At 47.7% G+C, this 16,691-nt stretch overlaps 1 protein-coding gene across 2 annotated transcripts; it reads left to right on the top strand.

Moving 5' to 3' along the window:
• Positions 1–525: 525 nt before the first annotated feature.
• On the top strand, positions 526–16,430 carry ago1 (argonaute RISC component 1). 2 transcript variants are annotated; one of them, XM_084472226.1, is made up of 19 exons: positions 526–900; positions 4,582–4,771; positions 5,639–5,759; positions 6,431–6,612; positions 7,261–7,397; positions 7,933–8,067; positions 8,797–8,884; positions 9,193–9,340; positions 9,565–9,684; positions 9,816–9,938; positions 10,061–10,194; positions 10,476–10,660; positions 11,190–11,349; positions 11,455–11,545; positions 12,896–13,090; positions 13,497–13,631; positions 13,742–13,843; positions 14,351–14,550; positions 14,703–16,430. In XM_084472226.1, exons 1-19 carry the CDS (start codon positions 876–878, stop codon positions 14,809–14,811), a joined length of 2,580 nt encoding a protein of 859 aa, XP_084328352.1. In that variant the 5' UTR covers positions 526–875; the 3' UTR covers positions 14,812–16,430. The 2 variants fall into 2 exon arrangements, with proteins under 2 accessions (XP_084328352.1, XP_084328351.1); XM_084472225.1 differs by having other exon boundaries at positions 7,933–8,085.
• The last annotated feature ends 261 nt before the right edge of the window (positions 16,431–16,691 follow it).

Here is a 16,691-nt window from a genome sequence, read left to right as displayed (position 1 = left end):
TTCCGCTGAGCGTTTCCGCAGATCTCCGTGTCATGGGGATGGGTTGTTTTGGTGCGGTCACGTTACCGTAATAACCACGTTTCGACCTGTAAATAACGTTCACGCCAACATTCACCTGGAAATTACCGATGTATCTTTGTATATGATTTAATTCTGCGCACTATTCAATGCCAGTAGAAAAACTAAAAGTGTCTACTGGCATATTACTATAACATACATTCCCTTTTAGATTATCTTTATTGATCCCGGGGTTAAATTGTTTATGTTCCAATTATTCGGTTCTAGAAAATGAAAACTTAGAAAATTGGAAATGTAGGTAAAAGATAAAATAAAAACACAAATCGTGTTCGGCCTCAAGTAGAAGACTTGATATATTGTTTAATCGGTGGTGTCTTATCCGCAGTCTACCTCTGGGTGGAGACTGCAAACCGAACTGGGCTTTTGAATCTTTGGGAGGAGGAGAAGAAGCGTGTGGGTCTGGGGGCCTTTTTTGTTCGGCTGGAGAGTCCTGTCTGAGCGGCCAGCAGAAGCACAACACACCGCACAGGAACCGCAGCCTCACCGACACTCTGCCACTGCGTTCTCCGCGGAGCTGATAACCGCCGACCGGATCTATTTGAACACCGCTCCCAGCCTCGGAAACGTACCGTTACTGGCTCCCTTGGATCCCGGGTCAACCTCCAGGCTTTATCCACCTTTAGCCAGAGTTTTTTTTGCTGCGGGGTCTGGGGGTGTGTTGGACAGCGGGCGGGCGTTCAGCTGCACGCTGCCTGGAGGGGGCTGGAAGTCCGATCCGCTGCCAGCCTGAAGCGGCCGGCGCGGTGGCCGCAGAACTGGGACTAGTCGGCCTGTATCCTCGCAGCTAAGTGGATGGGATGGAGCCAGGACCGTCTGGCGCTGGTAGGTCCATTTATAACCCCTTTATATGTCCTATTATCATCTGTACCTTCTGTTTGTGTAAGCTTTTACACTGGTGGATACTGGAAGTGACCACTTGAGCTCCTTGGCCCTTCGGACCAGGGAGGATATTCTGAAGGAAACCCGTCCGTTTGAGCAATCGAACCCCGATGGATAATTTCCAGCACTTATCACGCACTAAGCGGACCCCATCCTGGTTCAATAGAGAGATACATTGGATTTATGGCCATATATTGTCCTCTGGGTTAGTTGATAATGTCCACCGGCGGGGTCGTGGGTCAGGGGGTCCTGGGAACCTCCGGAGAGGTAGGCGGTACATCCCCAGAGGTGAAGCCCGCCTTGGAGTCCCATTGGGCTGAGGCAGCAGCTGGCGGGTCTCCTCTCTCCCTGGGCATCAGACCCCCCTCACATTATTCTATTATGGAGGCCTCTGGGATGTCGGAGGCGCGAACTACCAACACTGAGACGGGGATTTGAACTCCAGTACTGGTCTGAGATCTGCAGTGATGGATATATATATATATATATATATATTTGCATTTAAAGCAGAACATGAACTCCAGTTGAGAACTGCACTTTTAGAGACTGGATGTGTCATAACTACATTCAGGTCTCTATTACCAACTATTATCAAGCACATTGCTCCAACCACTACCATCTGCAGTAGGTTGTTAATGTTTATAAGATACGTTAATTCATACATTTTATGATACAATTATGCAGACCAGGTGTGTATAAAGTTTTCCGGGTTGGAAGTTCAATGACCAAACATAGTCAACAGAGTGTGTGTGTGTGTGTGTGTGTGTGTGTGTGTGTGTGTGTGTGTGTGTGTGTGTGTGTGTGTGTGTGTGCGCGTGCGCATCTCTTACAAGCCTGAATAGTGCTTGTAAGAGATGCTGATTCACTTTTAATACAAGCCCATGTCTGAATGTGGCGCCCCCCAAAGAGTGTCTTCATTGGAGTTTTTTATTTCCAGGTCTGGGGGGGAAGGGCCTTAGGGGCCCCTCATCCCCATGGCTCTCAGGTCCTTGTGTGAAGACCAAGTTGGGATTGGGTTTAGCCACCAGACTTGAAAGGTCCAGAACAACACACTGGTCCACAACAATACTCTTATCCAAATCAATACTCTGGTCCAGATCAACTTGCTGGTCCACAACAATCTGTGTGGTCTCTTGTTGGCATCCTACTGATGAGATGAGCAAATATCTAAAAATACATGAATATTGAATATGAATATTATAATTAATATCAGCCCTCTGTTTAACCCTGAGTCATCATGAAATATATAAGACAATTCTACTAAAATAAAAATCCTGTATAGTCACAGCAACCAAATGATGCTAAATAAGTAATTATTAGTAAGTAAATAATAATTTTACTTTTTAGATAGTACATCCCTTTTTTATCCATGGGATAAATAAAGGGATGGGAAATGTGGGTGTGGCAGAAATAACAGGACAGTAGTTAAAAGTTTAAAATGATCAAAATAACAAGAATATTTTTTATCATAAAAAAAATACACAAAATAATGACAGAACGCTTAGGTACATACATAGGTATACATTTTATTGTGAGTCAATGAGCATTGAAAGGTGGTGACTTAACTCCAGAGAAACACGCTGTAGGATTCTGCCCAGTGGTTCACACTGGCAACAATCACCAGGCAGGGATTCATTGTAGATCAATAATCAGGAGCAGCCAACTAGCTCCCCCTCTTCCTTCTGGGTAAGAAGGAAGAGGGGCAAGAGGGTCAAGAGGTGGCATTCCCCCCTGCATCTCTCTGTCTTACTCACTTCCTTTACCTGCTAGTCATCCAGCAGGGAAGCTGTCATCCAAAGAGGCTTTCAGTGAAATCAGATCCACATTGAGGAGCCGTAGGGGTTAGGGGGCCTACAGGTTGGACTGCGGACATTGGGGATCGAACCCAGAACCTTTCATCTCAGAGTCAAACACCCATAAACCACAAGACTAGCCCCCCCCCCCCCCCAATGTTTTAGCAGTTGGAGGTGTGTGTGTGTGTGTGTGTGTGTGTGTGTGTGTGTGTGTGTGTGTGTGTGTGTGTGTGTGTGTGTGTGTGTGTGTGTGTGTGTGTGTGTGACAGCTATTGTCTGTAAAGATGTGTGAGTCCTGCCACGCCTCTCTCACCATCTGCCTTCTCTGGCACTCTGCTGACAGGGCGTGCATGTAAGGCTGTGCATGTTAGTGACCGTGACTTTGTGTGTGTGTGTGTGTGTGTGGACTACACATGCACAAGCTGTGTGTGCGTCTCTTCGCACAATCTACAGGTCTTTGTTTATCCAGAATGTCCTGTTACACACACATTCTCACAGAGTCTATCACTGTGGTTTAATATTATAACTTTTTTTGAAGTTGTGGTTTGGTAATGCACTAACCCCCCCCCCCCCCCCACCACACACACACACACACACACACACATTCTCTCCCTTCCTTCTCTCACTCACACTCTCATGCACGCACACACGCAGGCACACACAGATATATACTCTGAGGTCTCCTGATCTCCATGACAATACTTGTTGCCGTGGTGTTGCCATGGTGAGGCTGGGAATGTGGAGGGGCCCGTGTGTGTGTGTGTGTGTGTGTGTGTGTGTGTGTGTGTGTGTGTGTGTGTGTGTGTGTGTGTGTGTGTGTGTGTGTGTGTGTGTGTGTGTGTGTGTGTGTGTGTGGGCAGCTGGGGTCTTTGTTGGGAGGGAGAGGGCCGTTCTCTGGGACCTGAAAGGTTAAGACTCTGGGCCCCTTGGCTAGGAGTCACCGTGAGCTTCTCGGGCCCCTGTTCTGCTATGACACAAACCGTGGGATTACCATCAGCAGTAGCTTCTTGCTAGTGGGGGTGCTATTATAGCGCTTCCTGCCCTCCTAGGCTAACTCTAGCCCAATCAGTCTGCCTTCATCCACACCAAACCTTATATTACACCTGTATTTAATTATAATTGATCATAATCTAGAAGTACTTCTATTTCTGGTCTCAACGTTATTGATCAGAAACAATCAAAATACAATTTACATTTATGTTTTGTAGGTATAACTGATGATTTTTTGTGCTCACATTGCACCTTGGTTATGCCCACCTCCTTTAAGTAACCAATTACTAGGTAACCGCTAACTTAGCACCCTGTACGGCTAGCAGGCTTTCCATGGGTATAGGCTAACCTTTATGCTTACCCTGGTGTCTATGTAATAGAACTTTCTCACTGTCTGGAGGGTGGTAGTCGCTGCACCAGTATCTGGTCTAATTCTTTGTTGTGCTGCTGGTTGCAAATCAGTGTTTAATATTCTTTTATCTGCTTCCCGCCTTTCAAACACCACGGCCCCCCTTCGTCTCATTGTTCCTTCTCTCTCTCTCTCACTCTGTCCCTTTCTGTCCCTCTCGCTTGCTCTCTCTCTCTCTCTGTCTCTGTCTTCCTATCTGTCTCCATCACTCTTAATCTATTGCCGCCCGTTTCTGTTTCTCTCTCCATCTGTCTGTCTATCTGTCTCTCTGGCTGTCTGTCTGTCTGTCTGTCGCTCTCTCTACCTTTTCCCTCCACTTCCCTCTTTCTCTTGTCGTCTCTTTTCCTCTCGCTCTATAATGAAACCTCCCTCTCTTCCTGGTTACACCTGCTTTGGTCCATGCCCCTCATCACCTGTCCCCTCTCCCCCCAGTGCCCCCCATGGGGGCCTTCCCCCCTCCCCTGCAGCAGGTGTTCCAGGCACCTCGGAGGCCAGGTATGGGGACGGTGGGGAAGCCCATCAAGCTGCTGGCCAACTACTTTGAGGTGGAGATCCCCAAGATGGACGTCTTCCACTACGAGGTCGACATCAAGCCCGACAAGTGCCCCCGCAGGGTCAACAGGTGAGACAACCCCCCTTCCCATACCAACCCACACCTCAGTACCACATAAAGGTTTCAGCTCTTGGAGAGGATAGCTCTTGGAGAACATTAGTAAAGGTCCTGTTTCTTGGAGCGTGCACAGTGAATCCCGGAGGGCTATTGTGTTGTGGTGGAGCACCCTGTGGGTCTGAAAGGTTGGAGACAAAGGTTGTGAGAAGGTTGCCCCAGGTCAAGGTCTCATAACCTTCTCTTTTCAGACCAGCACCCCCTCCTCCCTCCTCCTCCTCCTCCTCTCCTTCCTCCTCTCTTTGTTCCTGCCCCTTTCTTCATGACCATGAAATATTGCTTGGACCAGATGTGGGGCCCTTGATCGATATCCTACAGCCCCCCCCCCCCCACCTCCCTGGGGAGCGCACTGATAGGGTGTCACGTCGCTGGTGGTCCATGTTAACTCTAGCGCCCCCTGCTGGGAGGTGTGTGTGTGTGTGTGTGTGTGTGTGTGTGTGTGTGTGTGTGTGTGTGTGTGTGTGTGTGTGTGTGTGTGTGTGTGTGTGTGAGAGAGAGAGAGGTGGTTGGGTTACCTATATATATGTGTGTGTATTCCAGAGAGGTGGTTGGGTTAACTGTGTGTGTGTGTGTGTGTGTGTGTGTGTGTGTGTGTGTGTGTGTGTGTGTGTGTGAGAGAGGTGGTTGGGTTACCTATATATATGTGTGTGTATTCCAGAGAGGTGGTTGGGTTAACTGTGTGTGTGTGTGTGTGTGTGTGTGTGTGTGTGTGTGTGTGTGTGTGTGTGTGTGTGTGTGTGTGTGTGTGTGTGTGTGTGTGTGTGTGTGTGTTCCAGAGAGGTGGTTGTGTTAACTGTGTGTGTGTGTGTGTGTGTGTTCCAGAGAGGTGGTTGAGTACATGGTCCAACACTTCAAGCCGCAGCTGTTTGGTGACAGGAAGCCGGTGTATGACGGGAAGAAGAACATCTATACCGTGCTAGCCCTCCCTATAGGGAGCGAGAAGGTACACTGATTTATGTCATGTGTTAATATATGGTGTATTGCCATGGTTACGTGTGATGACGGGTGTTTTACCTAGCAAGCTTAACCACACATCACCATGTGAACAAACATATTATTATTATTTAATATTTAACACCAGGGCTGTAGCTCAGACCGCATTAACACCAGGTAGTAGTCTGTAGCTTAGACCACAGTAACACCAGGTAGTAGTCTGTAGCTTAGACCACAGTAACACCAGGTAGTAGTCTGTAGCTTAGACCACAGTAACACCAGGTAGTAGTCTGTAGCTTAGACCACAGTAACACCAGGTAGTAGTCTGTAGCTTAGACCGCATTAACACCAGGTAGTAGTCTGTAGCTTAGACCGCATTAACACCAGGTAGTAGTCTGTAGCTTAGACCGCATTAACACCAGGTAGTAGTCTGTAGCTTAGACCGCAGTAACACCAGGTAGTAGTCTGTAGCTTAGACCGCATTAACACCAGGTAGTAGTCTGTAGCTTAGACCGCATTAACACCAGGTAGTAGTCTGTAGCTTAGACCGCATTAACACCAGGTAGTAGTCTGTAGCTTAGACCGCATTAACACCAGGTAGTAGTCTGTAGCTTAGACCACAGTAACACCAGGTAGTAGTCTGAAGCTCAGACCGCATTAACACCAGTTCCTTTCCCGCAGGTGGACTTTGAGGTGACCATCCCAGGCGAGGGAAAGGACCGGATCTTCAAGGTGTCAATCCGTTGGCTAGCCAAGGTGTCCTGGCGTCTTCTGCAGGAGACGCTGGTCAGCGGACGAATGCAGGTTCCCCTCGACTCAGTCCAGGCTCTGGACGTAGCCATGCGCCACCTTGCCTCTATGAGGTAGCTACGCCTACACCTTAGCTGCTAGGCCTCGGCTGCTACACCTTAGACACCACCACACCATAGCACAGCAGCCTTAGCCACTACACCTAGCACTAGCTACATCTATCTATAGTTGTATGTACTTTAGAGAAAGGAAGAGTTTAAAATAAATTTGACTTTATCATTCATGTGAAACTACAGGCTTTGTTAAAAATATTAACTTTGCAATCAGGGTTGTCATATCCAACATGTTCCGATCTAATAAAGCTGGTAAGTCAACTTTACCCTGTTGTTGGATCGATGGATAGATTCATCGATGGATGCGTGGAGGGATAGATGGATTGATGAATGGAGGAACAAAGACTTTATTGATTATATGTTACATTACATTTATTTAGCTGCGCTTTTATCCAAAGCAATGTAAAAAATAGGATATTCAACCATGAGGTCCAAGGCAAAAAGGGCATCATTGCCCTCTTGATCATGAGGGGATATGTGGTTTGCATCTGAGTCAGACTGAATCAGTCACGACTGGAGAACTTGAGTCGTCTCTGACCTCATGCCTCCTCCCTCCTCCTCCTCCTCCTTCTCCTCCTCCTCCTCCTCCTCCTCCCCATCCTCCTCCTCCTCCTCCTCCTCCTCCTCCTCCTCCCCATCCTCCTCTAGGTACACCCCGGTGGGCCGTTCCTTTTTCTCCCCTCCAGAGGGGTACTACCACCCGTTGGGTGGGGGCAGGGAGGTGTGGTTTGGCTTCCACCAGTCTGTCCGCCCCGCCATGTGGAAGATGATGCTCAACATCGACGGTGAGTCACCACTGCACTGGAAGTGATGTCACTGACCTGTCACTGACCCCTCACAGCCCAGATGTATCGGAAGCATGTGGCACTTTTTATACCATATCGGGCTCCTATTTTATTTTTTCAGATATAGCTACCCCTGAGTACTTCAAAACACACTGAGGTCACATGCTGAGGTCATTTGCTGAGGTCATATGGTTCTCACCATCTCGCACCATGATGGGATGATGTCCTAACTCCCCTGAACGGAAACTCAACATATAGCCAACCAGCTTTTGCCACAACTCAAATTATAGATCATACTTTGATTGTTTTCTATCTCTTCTAATTCTATTTCACTTTGAAATCACATGACTGTAGGATTGAAAATGTTTGGGTGCTCAACCTGTAGGCATCCTTGAGAAAGAAAATGCTTTGACCTCTACCTGCTAGTGCTTATTATGCATTCACTGAAAGTCTCTTTGGATTAAAGCGTTTACTATTCGGAAAACAGTAAATGAAACATAAAAAAAAAACATCTCTGTTTTCTGCTGCCCTCTAGTGTCCGCCACTGCCTTCTACAAAGCCCAGCCGGTCATTGAGTTCATGTGCGAGGTCCTGGACATCCGCAACATCGACGAGCAACCCAAGACTCTGACCGACTCTCAGAGAGTCCGCTTCACCAAGGAGATTAAAGGTGGGCTCCTGAGCAGTGGTAAGAACTTCAGGAACAACCCTCGACCATCTCACACACCTTCACATACCAAGGACCTCACTAGTATCAGACCATCTCACACACCTTCAGAAACCAAGGACCTCACTAGGATCAGACCATCTCACACACCTTCAGAAACCATGGACCTCACTAGTATCAGACCATCTCACACACCTTCAGAAACCATGGACCTCACTAGTATCAGACCATCTCACACACCTTCAGAAACCATGGACCTCACTAGTATCAGACCATCTCACACACCTTCAGAAACCAAGGACCTCACTAGTATCAGACCATCTCACACACCTTCAGAAACCATGGACCTCACTAGTATCAGACTATCTCACACCTTCAGATACCACGGACCTCACTAGTGTATGACCATCTCACACACCTTCACATACCAAGGACCTCACAAGTATCAGACCATCTCACACACTTGCAGACTTCCAGGCATCTCAATAAGGACTCATTATGGGCTGTCTGTGTTTTTACATGTTGGGGCGTTACTATAAAAACCACAGAAATGTGACATGTGTGTAGAATGTATGGTGTAGTCTTCACTAGCCTCCTCCCATTGTCCTCTGCATACCTTAATACTCACACTATTTTGTTGGCATTGTTTGTTTCATTCCGAACTATTCATGTAGTCCGGTCTTAAAGTGCAATGCTGTCCCTCTTTCCCCCTTTGTCTTTGTGCGCGTCCAGGTCTGAAGGTAGAGGTGACCCACTGTGGGCAGATGAAGAGGAAGTATCGTGTGTGTAACGTCACGCGCCGCCCAGCTAGCCACCAGACGTAAGTAACCTGTGGATCCCATGACTCATCAAAATGGACCTCCCACCGACTTTTAGTTTGGTTTGTGTTGATGATGAAGAACTATGACTGATTCAATGACTACCTCCATTCAAATACAAATCAGGTGCTCTAAAATGCAGGTTATTCAAAAAGCAACACACAATCACAGATCCAATTCCAGAATGTGGTTGCAACTCATTCAAACAACCTGTGTCTGTGTGTCTGACTGTGTGTGTTTGCGTTGAACATATGTGTGTTGCCTAGATGAGTCCAAAAGTGAGACTTCATATTCTCCTACTCCATCCCAGGTTTCCCCTCCAGCTAGAGAGCGGTCAGACAGTGGAGTGTACGGTGGCGCAGTACTTCAAACAGAAGTACAACCTGCAGCTGAAGTACCCCCACCTACCCTGTCTCCAGGTGGGCCAGGAGCAGAAACACACCTACCTGCCCCTGGAGGTAAGAGAACCCACCATGCCCTCCCCCACTGGCATTAAATAACTCTTATACCTGTAAATGCCAAGTAATGGGCAAAGTGTTGAAGGTGCGTGTCTGCAGATGTGTCACACAGTAGCAGGTGTAACAGGTGTCTTGTCTCAGGTGTGTAACTTTGTAGCGGGTGTTACAGGTGTGTTCTCTCCAGGTGTGTAGCAGGTGTTACAGGTGTGTTGTTGTGTCCTCAGGTGTGTAACATTGTAGCAGGCCAGCGCTGCATCAAGAAGCTGACTGATAACCAGACCTCGACTATGATCAAGGCAACGGCTCGCTCTGCCCCCGACAGACAGGAAGAGATCAGCCGGCTGGTGAGTAACGGAGAACACTGGTGGACGGGTGGGGTCTTGCCTTCTATCAGAGACCCAATGTGAACGGGGGTTGTGCTAGCACATAGAGAAACGACAAAGACTAATGACCTATGACCTCTGATCGCCTGCAGATGAAGAACGCCAACTTCAACCTGGACCCGTACATCCAGGAGTTTGGGATCAAGGTGAAGGATGAGATGGCCGAGGTGACTGGCAGGGTGCTGCCTGCACCCATCCTGCAGTATGGAGGCCGGGTGAGAGAAGCTGCTGAGCAACGCACCGTAGAGCTACGTTCATAAACACTACTAGGTCGTCGAGTCACCACCACAATCTGATTTTAGCTGAAGAGTTTTTGTGTTTTTTTTTTGTGTTTCAGAACCGGGCAATCGCCACACCCAACCAGGGGGTGTGGGACATGCGGGGGAAACAGTTCTACAATGGCATTGAGATCAAGGTGTGGGCCATTGCCTGCTTCGCACCGCAGAAACAATGCAGAGAGGAGGTGCTCAAGTAAGTGGAGATGACATCCTTTTTATTTATGCTGATGGTCCTGACAATATGAGCAAGGAGATGGAGAGAGAAAGATATGGACAGAGGAGGGAGTAAGAAAGGAGGACGACGAGAGAGCAAGGAGAGGAATGCGAGGAGAGATGGCTAGAGGGGAAGGTGGAAGAGAGGGAGGAGTAGAGATGAGCGGGGGGGGAAGGAGTTGATGCTACTTTGCTACTATGAAGTAGCAGTGGGTCGATGCAGGTTCCCACCTCATACTCTCTATCCCGGTTCCTTCCCAGGAACTTCACGGACCAGCTGCGTAAGATCTCTAAGGACGCCGGGATGCCCATCCAGGGCCAGCCGTGCTTCTGTAAATACGCCCAGGGAGCGGACAGCGTGGAGCCCATGTTCAGACACCTGAAGAACACCTACGCAGGCCTGCAGCTCATCATCGTCATCCTGCCTGGGAAGACCCCCGTCTATGGTCAGAAACCACATCATACTCGCTCTAGAGAAACCACCAGAAACTATTCTAGATGGACCCAGACACCTCCTCAAACGAATGTAGAAAGGCCTAAAAACGTCTCAATTTTTCTAGAAAGAAACCTAGTCAGCACTCTTTGAACTAATCTAGTTTTCAATCTTGGTTACAAAGACTGGTTAAAAAAGGATTTCAGTGGCCCATATGTACAGGAGGTTTTAAACAATGTGAATATTGTGAACTTTATGGTGTAATTAGTTTGTTCTAGAGAGTGTTAATGATGACTTTTTTTTTAGAGAGGGTGTGTGTATTTTCTTTGGTGGTAAAGTTAGTTCCAAAGAGCAGTGAAGTGTGTTTGAATGCAGTGTAGGTTGTAGCAGAGTATTTTCTAGACCGTCATAGTAAATGAAGTGTGTGTGTGTGTGTGTGTGTGTGTGTGTGTGTGTGTGTGTGTGTGTGTGTGTGTGTGTGTGTGTGTGTGTGTGTGTGTGTGTGTGTGTGTGTGTGTGTGTGTGTGTGTGTGTGCGTGCAGCGGAGGTGAAGCGTGTGGGAGACACCCTGCTGGGCATGGCCACTCAGTGTGTCCAGGTGAAGAACGTGGTGAAGACGTCTCCCCAGACGCTGTCCAACCTCTGCCTCAAGATCAACGTCAAGCTGGGAGGAATCAACAACATCCTGGTCCCTCACCAGCGGTCAGTAGCCCCGCCCCCCTCACCTGCAGACACGCCCCTCCAACCAGGCCTCTGCTCCTCCTGGTGGATCAGGTTATCACAGTTCTTTTTCTCTTCTCCCCTCAGCTCGGCTGTGTTCCAGCAGCCTGTTATCTTCCTGGGAGCGGATGTCACCCACCCCCCTGCTGGGGACGGCAAGAAGCCCTCCATCACTGCTGTAAGTTCCCTTAGTTACTTTATGACTGCTGTTGGTAGCTTCATGGCACTCCCAAACCCCCTCCCATTCACGGTCACCAGCCAGCCAAGCTACACTAGTTGACGTCACAGCCACAGTTAGAGTGGACAGATCACTCAAATCTGAAGTCTCTCGCCTCTGACTGGGAGGGCCAAATTGTCCTCTCTGGGAACATAGCGAAAATATGTTTTAATACTTGAGACTCTCGCAACTGCTGGCTCATATTACAGTAAAACATCACAAAATTGTCACTACCAATGTACGGGGTCGCGCACTGCAAAGTAACGGGTTGGAGTACTCAAATTACATTGTTGTTGTGACGTGAAGTAGCATGACTTGTTAGTTTTACAATTCGCACTGTTTCTGTTTCTATTCTACTTCTTGGTGGTAACTGCCTGCTAAGAATGTTTAGCTCAGCAAGCGAGATGCTATTTGTGATGCAGTCGGACTACAACTGTGATGTACTATGTTGCTTTTTAAAGTAACGTTACCCAACGCTGCTCAATACACATCAATCTGTTGACCTGGACATGACCTGGTTGACCTGGACAAAGCACAATTACTGCTGCTTCACTCGTACAGCCTAGATGGAAAAGTTACCTTATAAACTTCTAGTTCCTTTTAGTTATTATATTACATAATTGTTACTTTATTACTACATGAAGTACCTCTAGTTACTCCTAATACGGGTGTAAGTACTAGTGGTGTAACTACTTGTGTGTCTCTCATATTACATGTGTAAACCTAGAGGAGGCATAAACAAAGAAGTACTGGAGGAGGAGCAAAGAGGAGAAGGGGAGGAGATAATGAGAGGCAGAGGAGAGAGTTGGAGAAAAAAAAGGAGAGCTGAGGACGAGAGCGAAGTGAGGAACAGAGAGGAGATACTTGTGACTCGGTGCTGAGTCATTCATTCCCCTGCTACCCCAAACAGGAAATGACATCACTGTGGACCTCAGCCTCCGCCTTCTTAACCTTTACGGTGTGGTTGGCAGGAGACTGTGAACAGGAGTGAGTAAGAGCGAGAGAGAAAGAGGTTCAGAGGGGGGACATGTTTTGGTCTCAGAGAGAGAGTTCAGTTAGTCTCTCAGCATTGTGCATGATGGCAGGAGCGGAACATTGTTGGAAAGTAACTTGCAGCCCACAGCCCACATCCGTATTCTCTAGATATTTTACTTATATTCTCGCTTTCTATCTATGGGGAATTTATTAATCATACATTTTTATGGTAATGAAAAAAAGTACCCAAACAAACAAACAAAAAAGTAAACTTTAACAAATGTATAATAGAGTATAAAGCCTCAGGGATACTGATTCATTCCCATCTCTCCCCAGGTGGTAGGCAGTATGGACGCCCACCCCAGCAGGTACTGTGCCACGGTCCGGGTCCAGAGGCCCAGGCAGGAGATCATTGAGGACCTGTCCTTCATGGTGCGAGAGCTCCTGATCCAGTTCTACAAGTCGACCCGCTTCAAGCCCACCAGGATCATCTTCTACCGGGACGGGGTTCCAGAGGGACAGCTGCCCCAGGTCTGGCTACACCCCACACCCTGTTTTTGTTATTGTTTTGAGTGAAATGTAGTAGTCACCGTAAACCACCTGGCTATATCGATGTTAAAGCTCAACTTGCGAGTATCATTTAGTTTGAGTATTTCAGGTCCAAGGGAAAGCCACTAGGGATGATGACCAAGTGTGCCACAGAAATAACAAATGAATGTTTGAACGGGCTTACAGCTTGGCGTTCTCGACATTGTGATTTGACTTGCCATTCATACTGATTGTAGTTACATGTGGTTGTAGCTACACTAGGTCAATCTGATTGTAGGTATTGGGATTGTTGTCACAGTTAGTTCATCGGATCACTAGGTTAGTCTGATTGTTGTTCTGTGAGGTCAGTCTGATCAGCTGATTAACCTTGAGTTATATTCTCCCGTAGATCTTACACTACGAGCTGCTGGCCATCCGGGACGCCTGCATCAAGCTGGAGAAGGACTACCAGCCCGGCATCACCTACATCGTGGTCCAGAAACGTCATCACACCCGCCTCTTCTGCGCAGACAAGTCTGAACGAGTGAGGACACTTGGCGCATCTTACTCTCTCTCTGTCTGTCTCAGATTCAGTGATTTGTATGATGAGTTGTGTACAGTTATGTATAATGAGGGATTTGTTGTGGTTGCCAGATTGGGAAGAGCGGGAACATTCCAGCAGGAACCACAGTGGACACCAGCATCACACACCCCTTCGAGTTCGACTTCTACCTGTGCAGCCACGCTGGAATTCAGGTGAGCATACTGATGCACACTTCTTCATAAATACACAACTACAGATCTACAACCAACGTCTAAAACTACACCGCTAAATAACTGCATTGCTTCAAGCTACATCGCTACCCAACAACAGTGCAATAAAACTGCACTGCTATGTGTCTAAACCGCTAGGGAAACATCGACACTATTCCACAGCTATACCGTGACACAGCTGCCCTGAGACATGGCTACACTGCAACACATTAACACCACTATATATCTGCCCCCTACACATCTACACTGCTGCTCGATTGCACCGCAACACCATAACTGTGCTATGACACAGTTAAACTACTACACCTCTGCATAATAACTCCCCTACAAACTACTTCTTCGACATAGCCACACGACTGCATTGCTAATTAGCCTCACCGCTATAAACAACTGCACAGTGACAAAACTGCACAACCTCACCCCTAAATACTACACAGCTATAATGTGTGTGTGTGTGCGCGTGTGCGTGTGTTGTGTTGTGTTCTCCAGGGCACCAGTCGGCCCTCCCATTACTACGTCCTCTGGGACGACAACCGCTTCACGGCGGACGAGCTGCAAATCCTCACCTACCAGCTGTGCCACACATACGTCCGCTGCACGCGCTCCGTGTCCATCCCTGCACCGGCCTACTACGCACGCCTGGTCGCCTTCCGCGCTCGCTACCACCTGGTGGACAAGGAGCACGACAGGTAAGACGGTCTGACGTCCTCATTGGTCCTCTCATGGAGGACGCTACTATGATTGAATAGTTAAAAATGACTCACGTATATTGATCCAACTCCATTGCATATGATCCTTGAAAATGTAACATGATTGTCTGCGTGTGTGTGTGTGTGTGTAGTGGTGAGGGCAGCCATGTCTCTGGTCAGAGTAACGGTCGGGACCCTCAGGCGCTGGCCAAGGCGGTCCAGATCCACCACGACACCCTGAGGACCATGTACTTCGCCTGAACACCCACCCGGACCCTGGCCCATGCCAAACCCCACCTTATCACTCCCAGAGTGGGCATACAGCCCCCAGTAAGCCCCTCCCCCACAACCACCACCAACGCCACCACAATGGCCTCCATCACCATGGTTAGCCCGGTTAGCATTGGCTAGCTACATTGCGGTTAGCAACGGTGCGATTAGCTACACCAGGGTTAGCGGTTAGCTACACCGGGGTTAGCGGTGCCATCGTATGTAAACCAGAACAAACTACAGAAGAATGCTTGTGAATATCATTGTTTTTATTGTTATTTTGAATGTTACTTTCTGGCACTATTGGCTTTTTTATTTTATCTTATTTTAGCCGTTGGGTTATATTGACGTTACAGTATTGTATGCTTACTCCTCTGTATGTAAGGATGCAATACGGACGGGATGGTCAGAATCGAGATCTGAACCTCTACCTGTTTAGACGGTTTCCATGGCGATACCTGAGGCTAGCTAGCTACTGCGGCTAGCTCATGTAGCGCCCAGGAGCACACTACACACACCTACCTATCCCCTGAATCAATCGCCACCTTTTCTCATGTTTTTATGTAATATTATTATTATTATTATTGTTATTATTATTATTATTATTATTATTATTATTATTATTATTATCATTATTATTGTTTTTAATGCCTTGAAAAGTCAGTCATGGTACATTAGCACTTAGTACTAGCATGTAGAAGCCACTAGCCCTGCACAACAGCGTTTGTTAGCAAATGGGATACTAGCCCACTGCTCTATGTATGAGAATATGTGGTGCTAGCGTGAAGCGCTATATATGAGCATATGTGGTGCTAGCCCACAATACTATGTATTAGCCTATACAATGCAAGCCTACCACTCTAGGTATTAGCATATGAAGTGATAGCCTGCTACACTATATATTAGCATATGTGGTGCTAGCCAGCTGCCCTATGTATTAGCCTATGTGGTGCTAGCGTCCAGCGCTATGTATAGAGCAGAGAAGGAGAGAAGCTGTAGCATATCATTTGGCATATCATAGCATCAAGGCTACGTGCTGTTGCGTGGCAGTTGGCCTAGTCCCTTAGAGATTTAGCCCATAGAGGCAAAGTTAGCATTTAAATAGAGGGACCATTTAGCATCAAGTGTATGAGATGTTCTTGCACCTAAACCAGCATTCTCAACCAGCCAGACGATGCCACCCAACAGACTCTTAGCCAGGAGCGGTACCTGGGCAGCCCTTAGGGATAACGTGGCACTTTTTACTCATCTGATCGTTTTACTGGAGGACCAGTAGTTCTGTATGACAGAGGGGTAATCCAGTCTGATCTAGTCTGTTCAAAAACCTCACTGCCCTCATACTTCCATATCCGAACCCCGGAGGAACCAAGCTAAAAGGCTAGCTATGGCAACTCCGTTAGAAGCTCTGTTAATATTTCTGTTAACGGCTCAGTGACCACTAAGTGCTGCACAGCAGAGCGCTATGTTAGCCAGACACCTTGCTGGCGCTTCTGTGCACATTGTCATGTGCCACACAATATCCATGAGCGAGCGCGCACACACACACACACACACACACACACACACACACACACACACACACACACACACACACACACACACACACACACACACACACACACACACACAGGCCTATACGCTTACAACGCACCAAACAGACCTTACCAGGGGAAACTTGGCGGCAAACACTAAACCAAGCTGAAGTGAAACCTGGTTAATGCAAGCCTACTTACGCCAGATTTGCGAACACAACCCTTAGCTAGTACAAACTCAAGCTAACACAAGTCTGTTCTCGTCTTCCCCTCCTCTCCTCGCGTGCTCACCTTCCTCCTTCTACCCTGTCCTGACCGCCCCTCCAACACCCAAACGTT

This window comes from Micromesistius poutassou (assembly GCF_964030765.1).
Source record: "Micromesistius poutassou genome assembly, chromosome: 8".
NCBI lineage: Eukaryota > Metazoa > Chordata > Actinopteri > Gadiformes > Gadidae > Micromesistius > Micromesistius poutassou.
The sequence above is the reverse complement of the archived record's forward strand: the minus strand, read 5'-3'. Positions and strand labels throughout refer to the sequence as shown.

What these genes read in the sequence shown, in the direction of transcription:
- ago1 (XM_084472225.1), top strand. Translation starts at nt 876, where the DNA reads ATGGAGCCAGGACCGTCTGGCGCTG. An exon ending in CGCCCAGCTAGCCACCAGAC is followed by an intron (nt 8,885 to 9,192) that starts GTAAGTAACCTG and finishes ACTCCATCCCAG; the next exon opens with GTTTCCCCTCCAGCTAGAGA. An exon ending in TCCTGCAGTATGGAGGCCGG is followed by an intron (nt 9,939 to 10,060) that starts GTGAGAGAAGCT and finishes TTTGTGTTTCAG; the next exon opens with AACCGGGCAATCGCCACACC.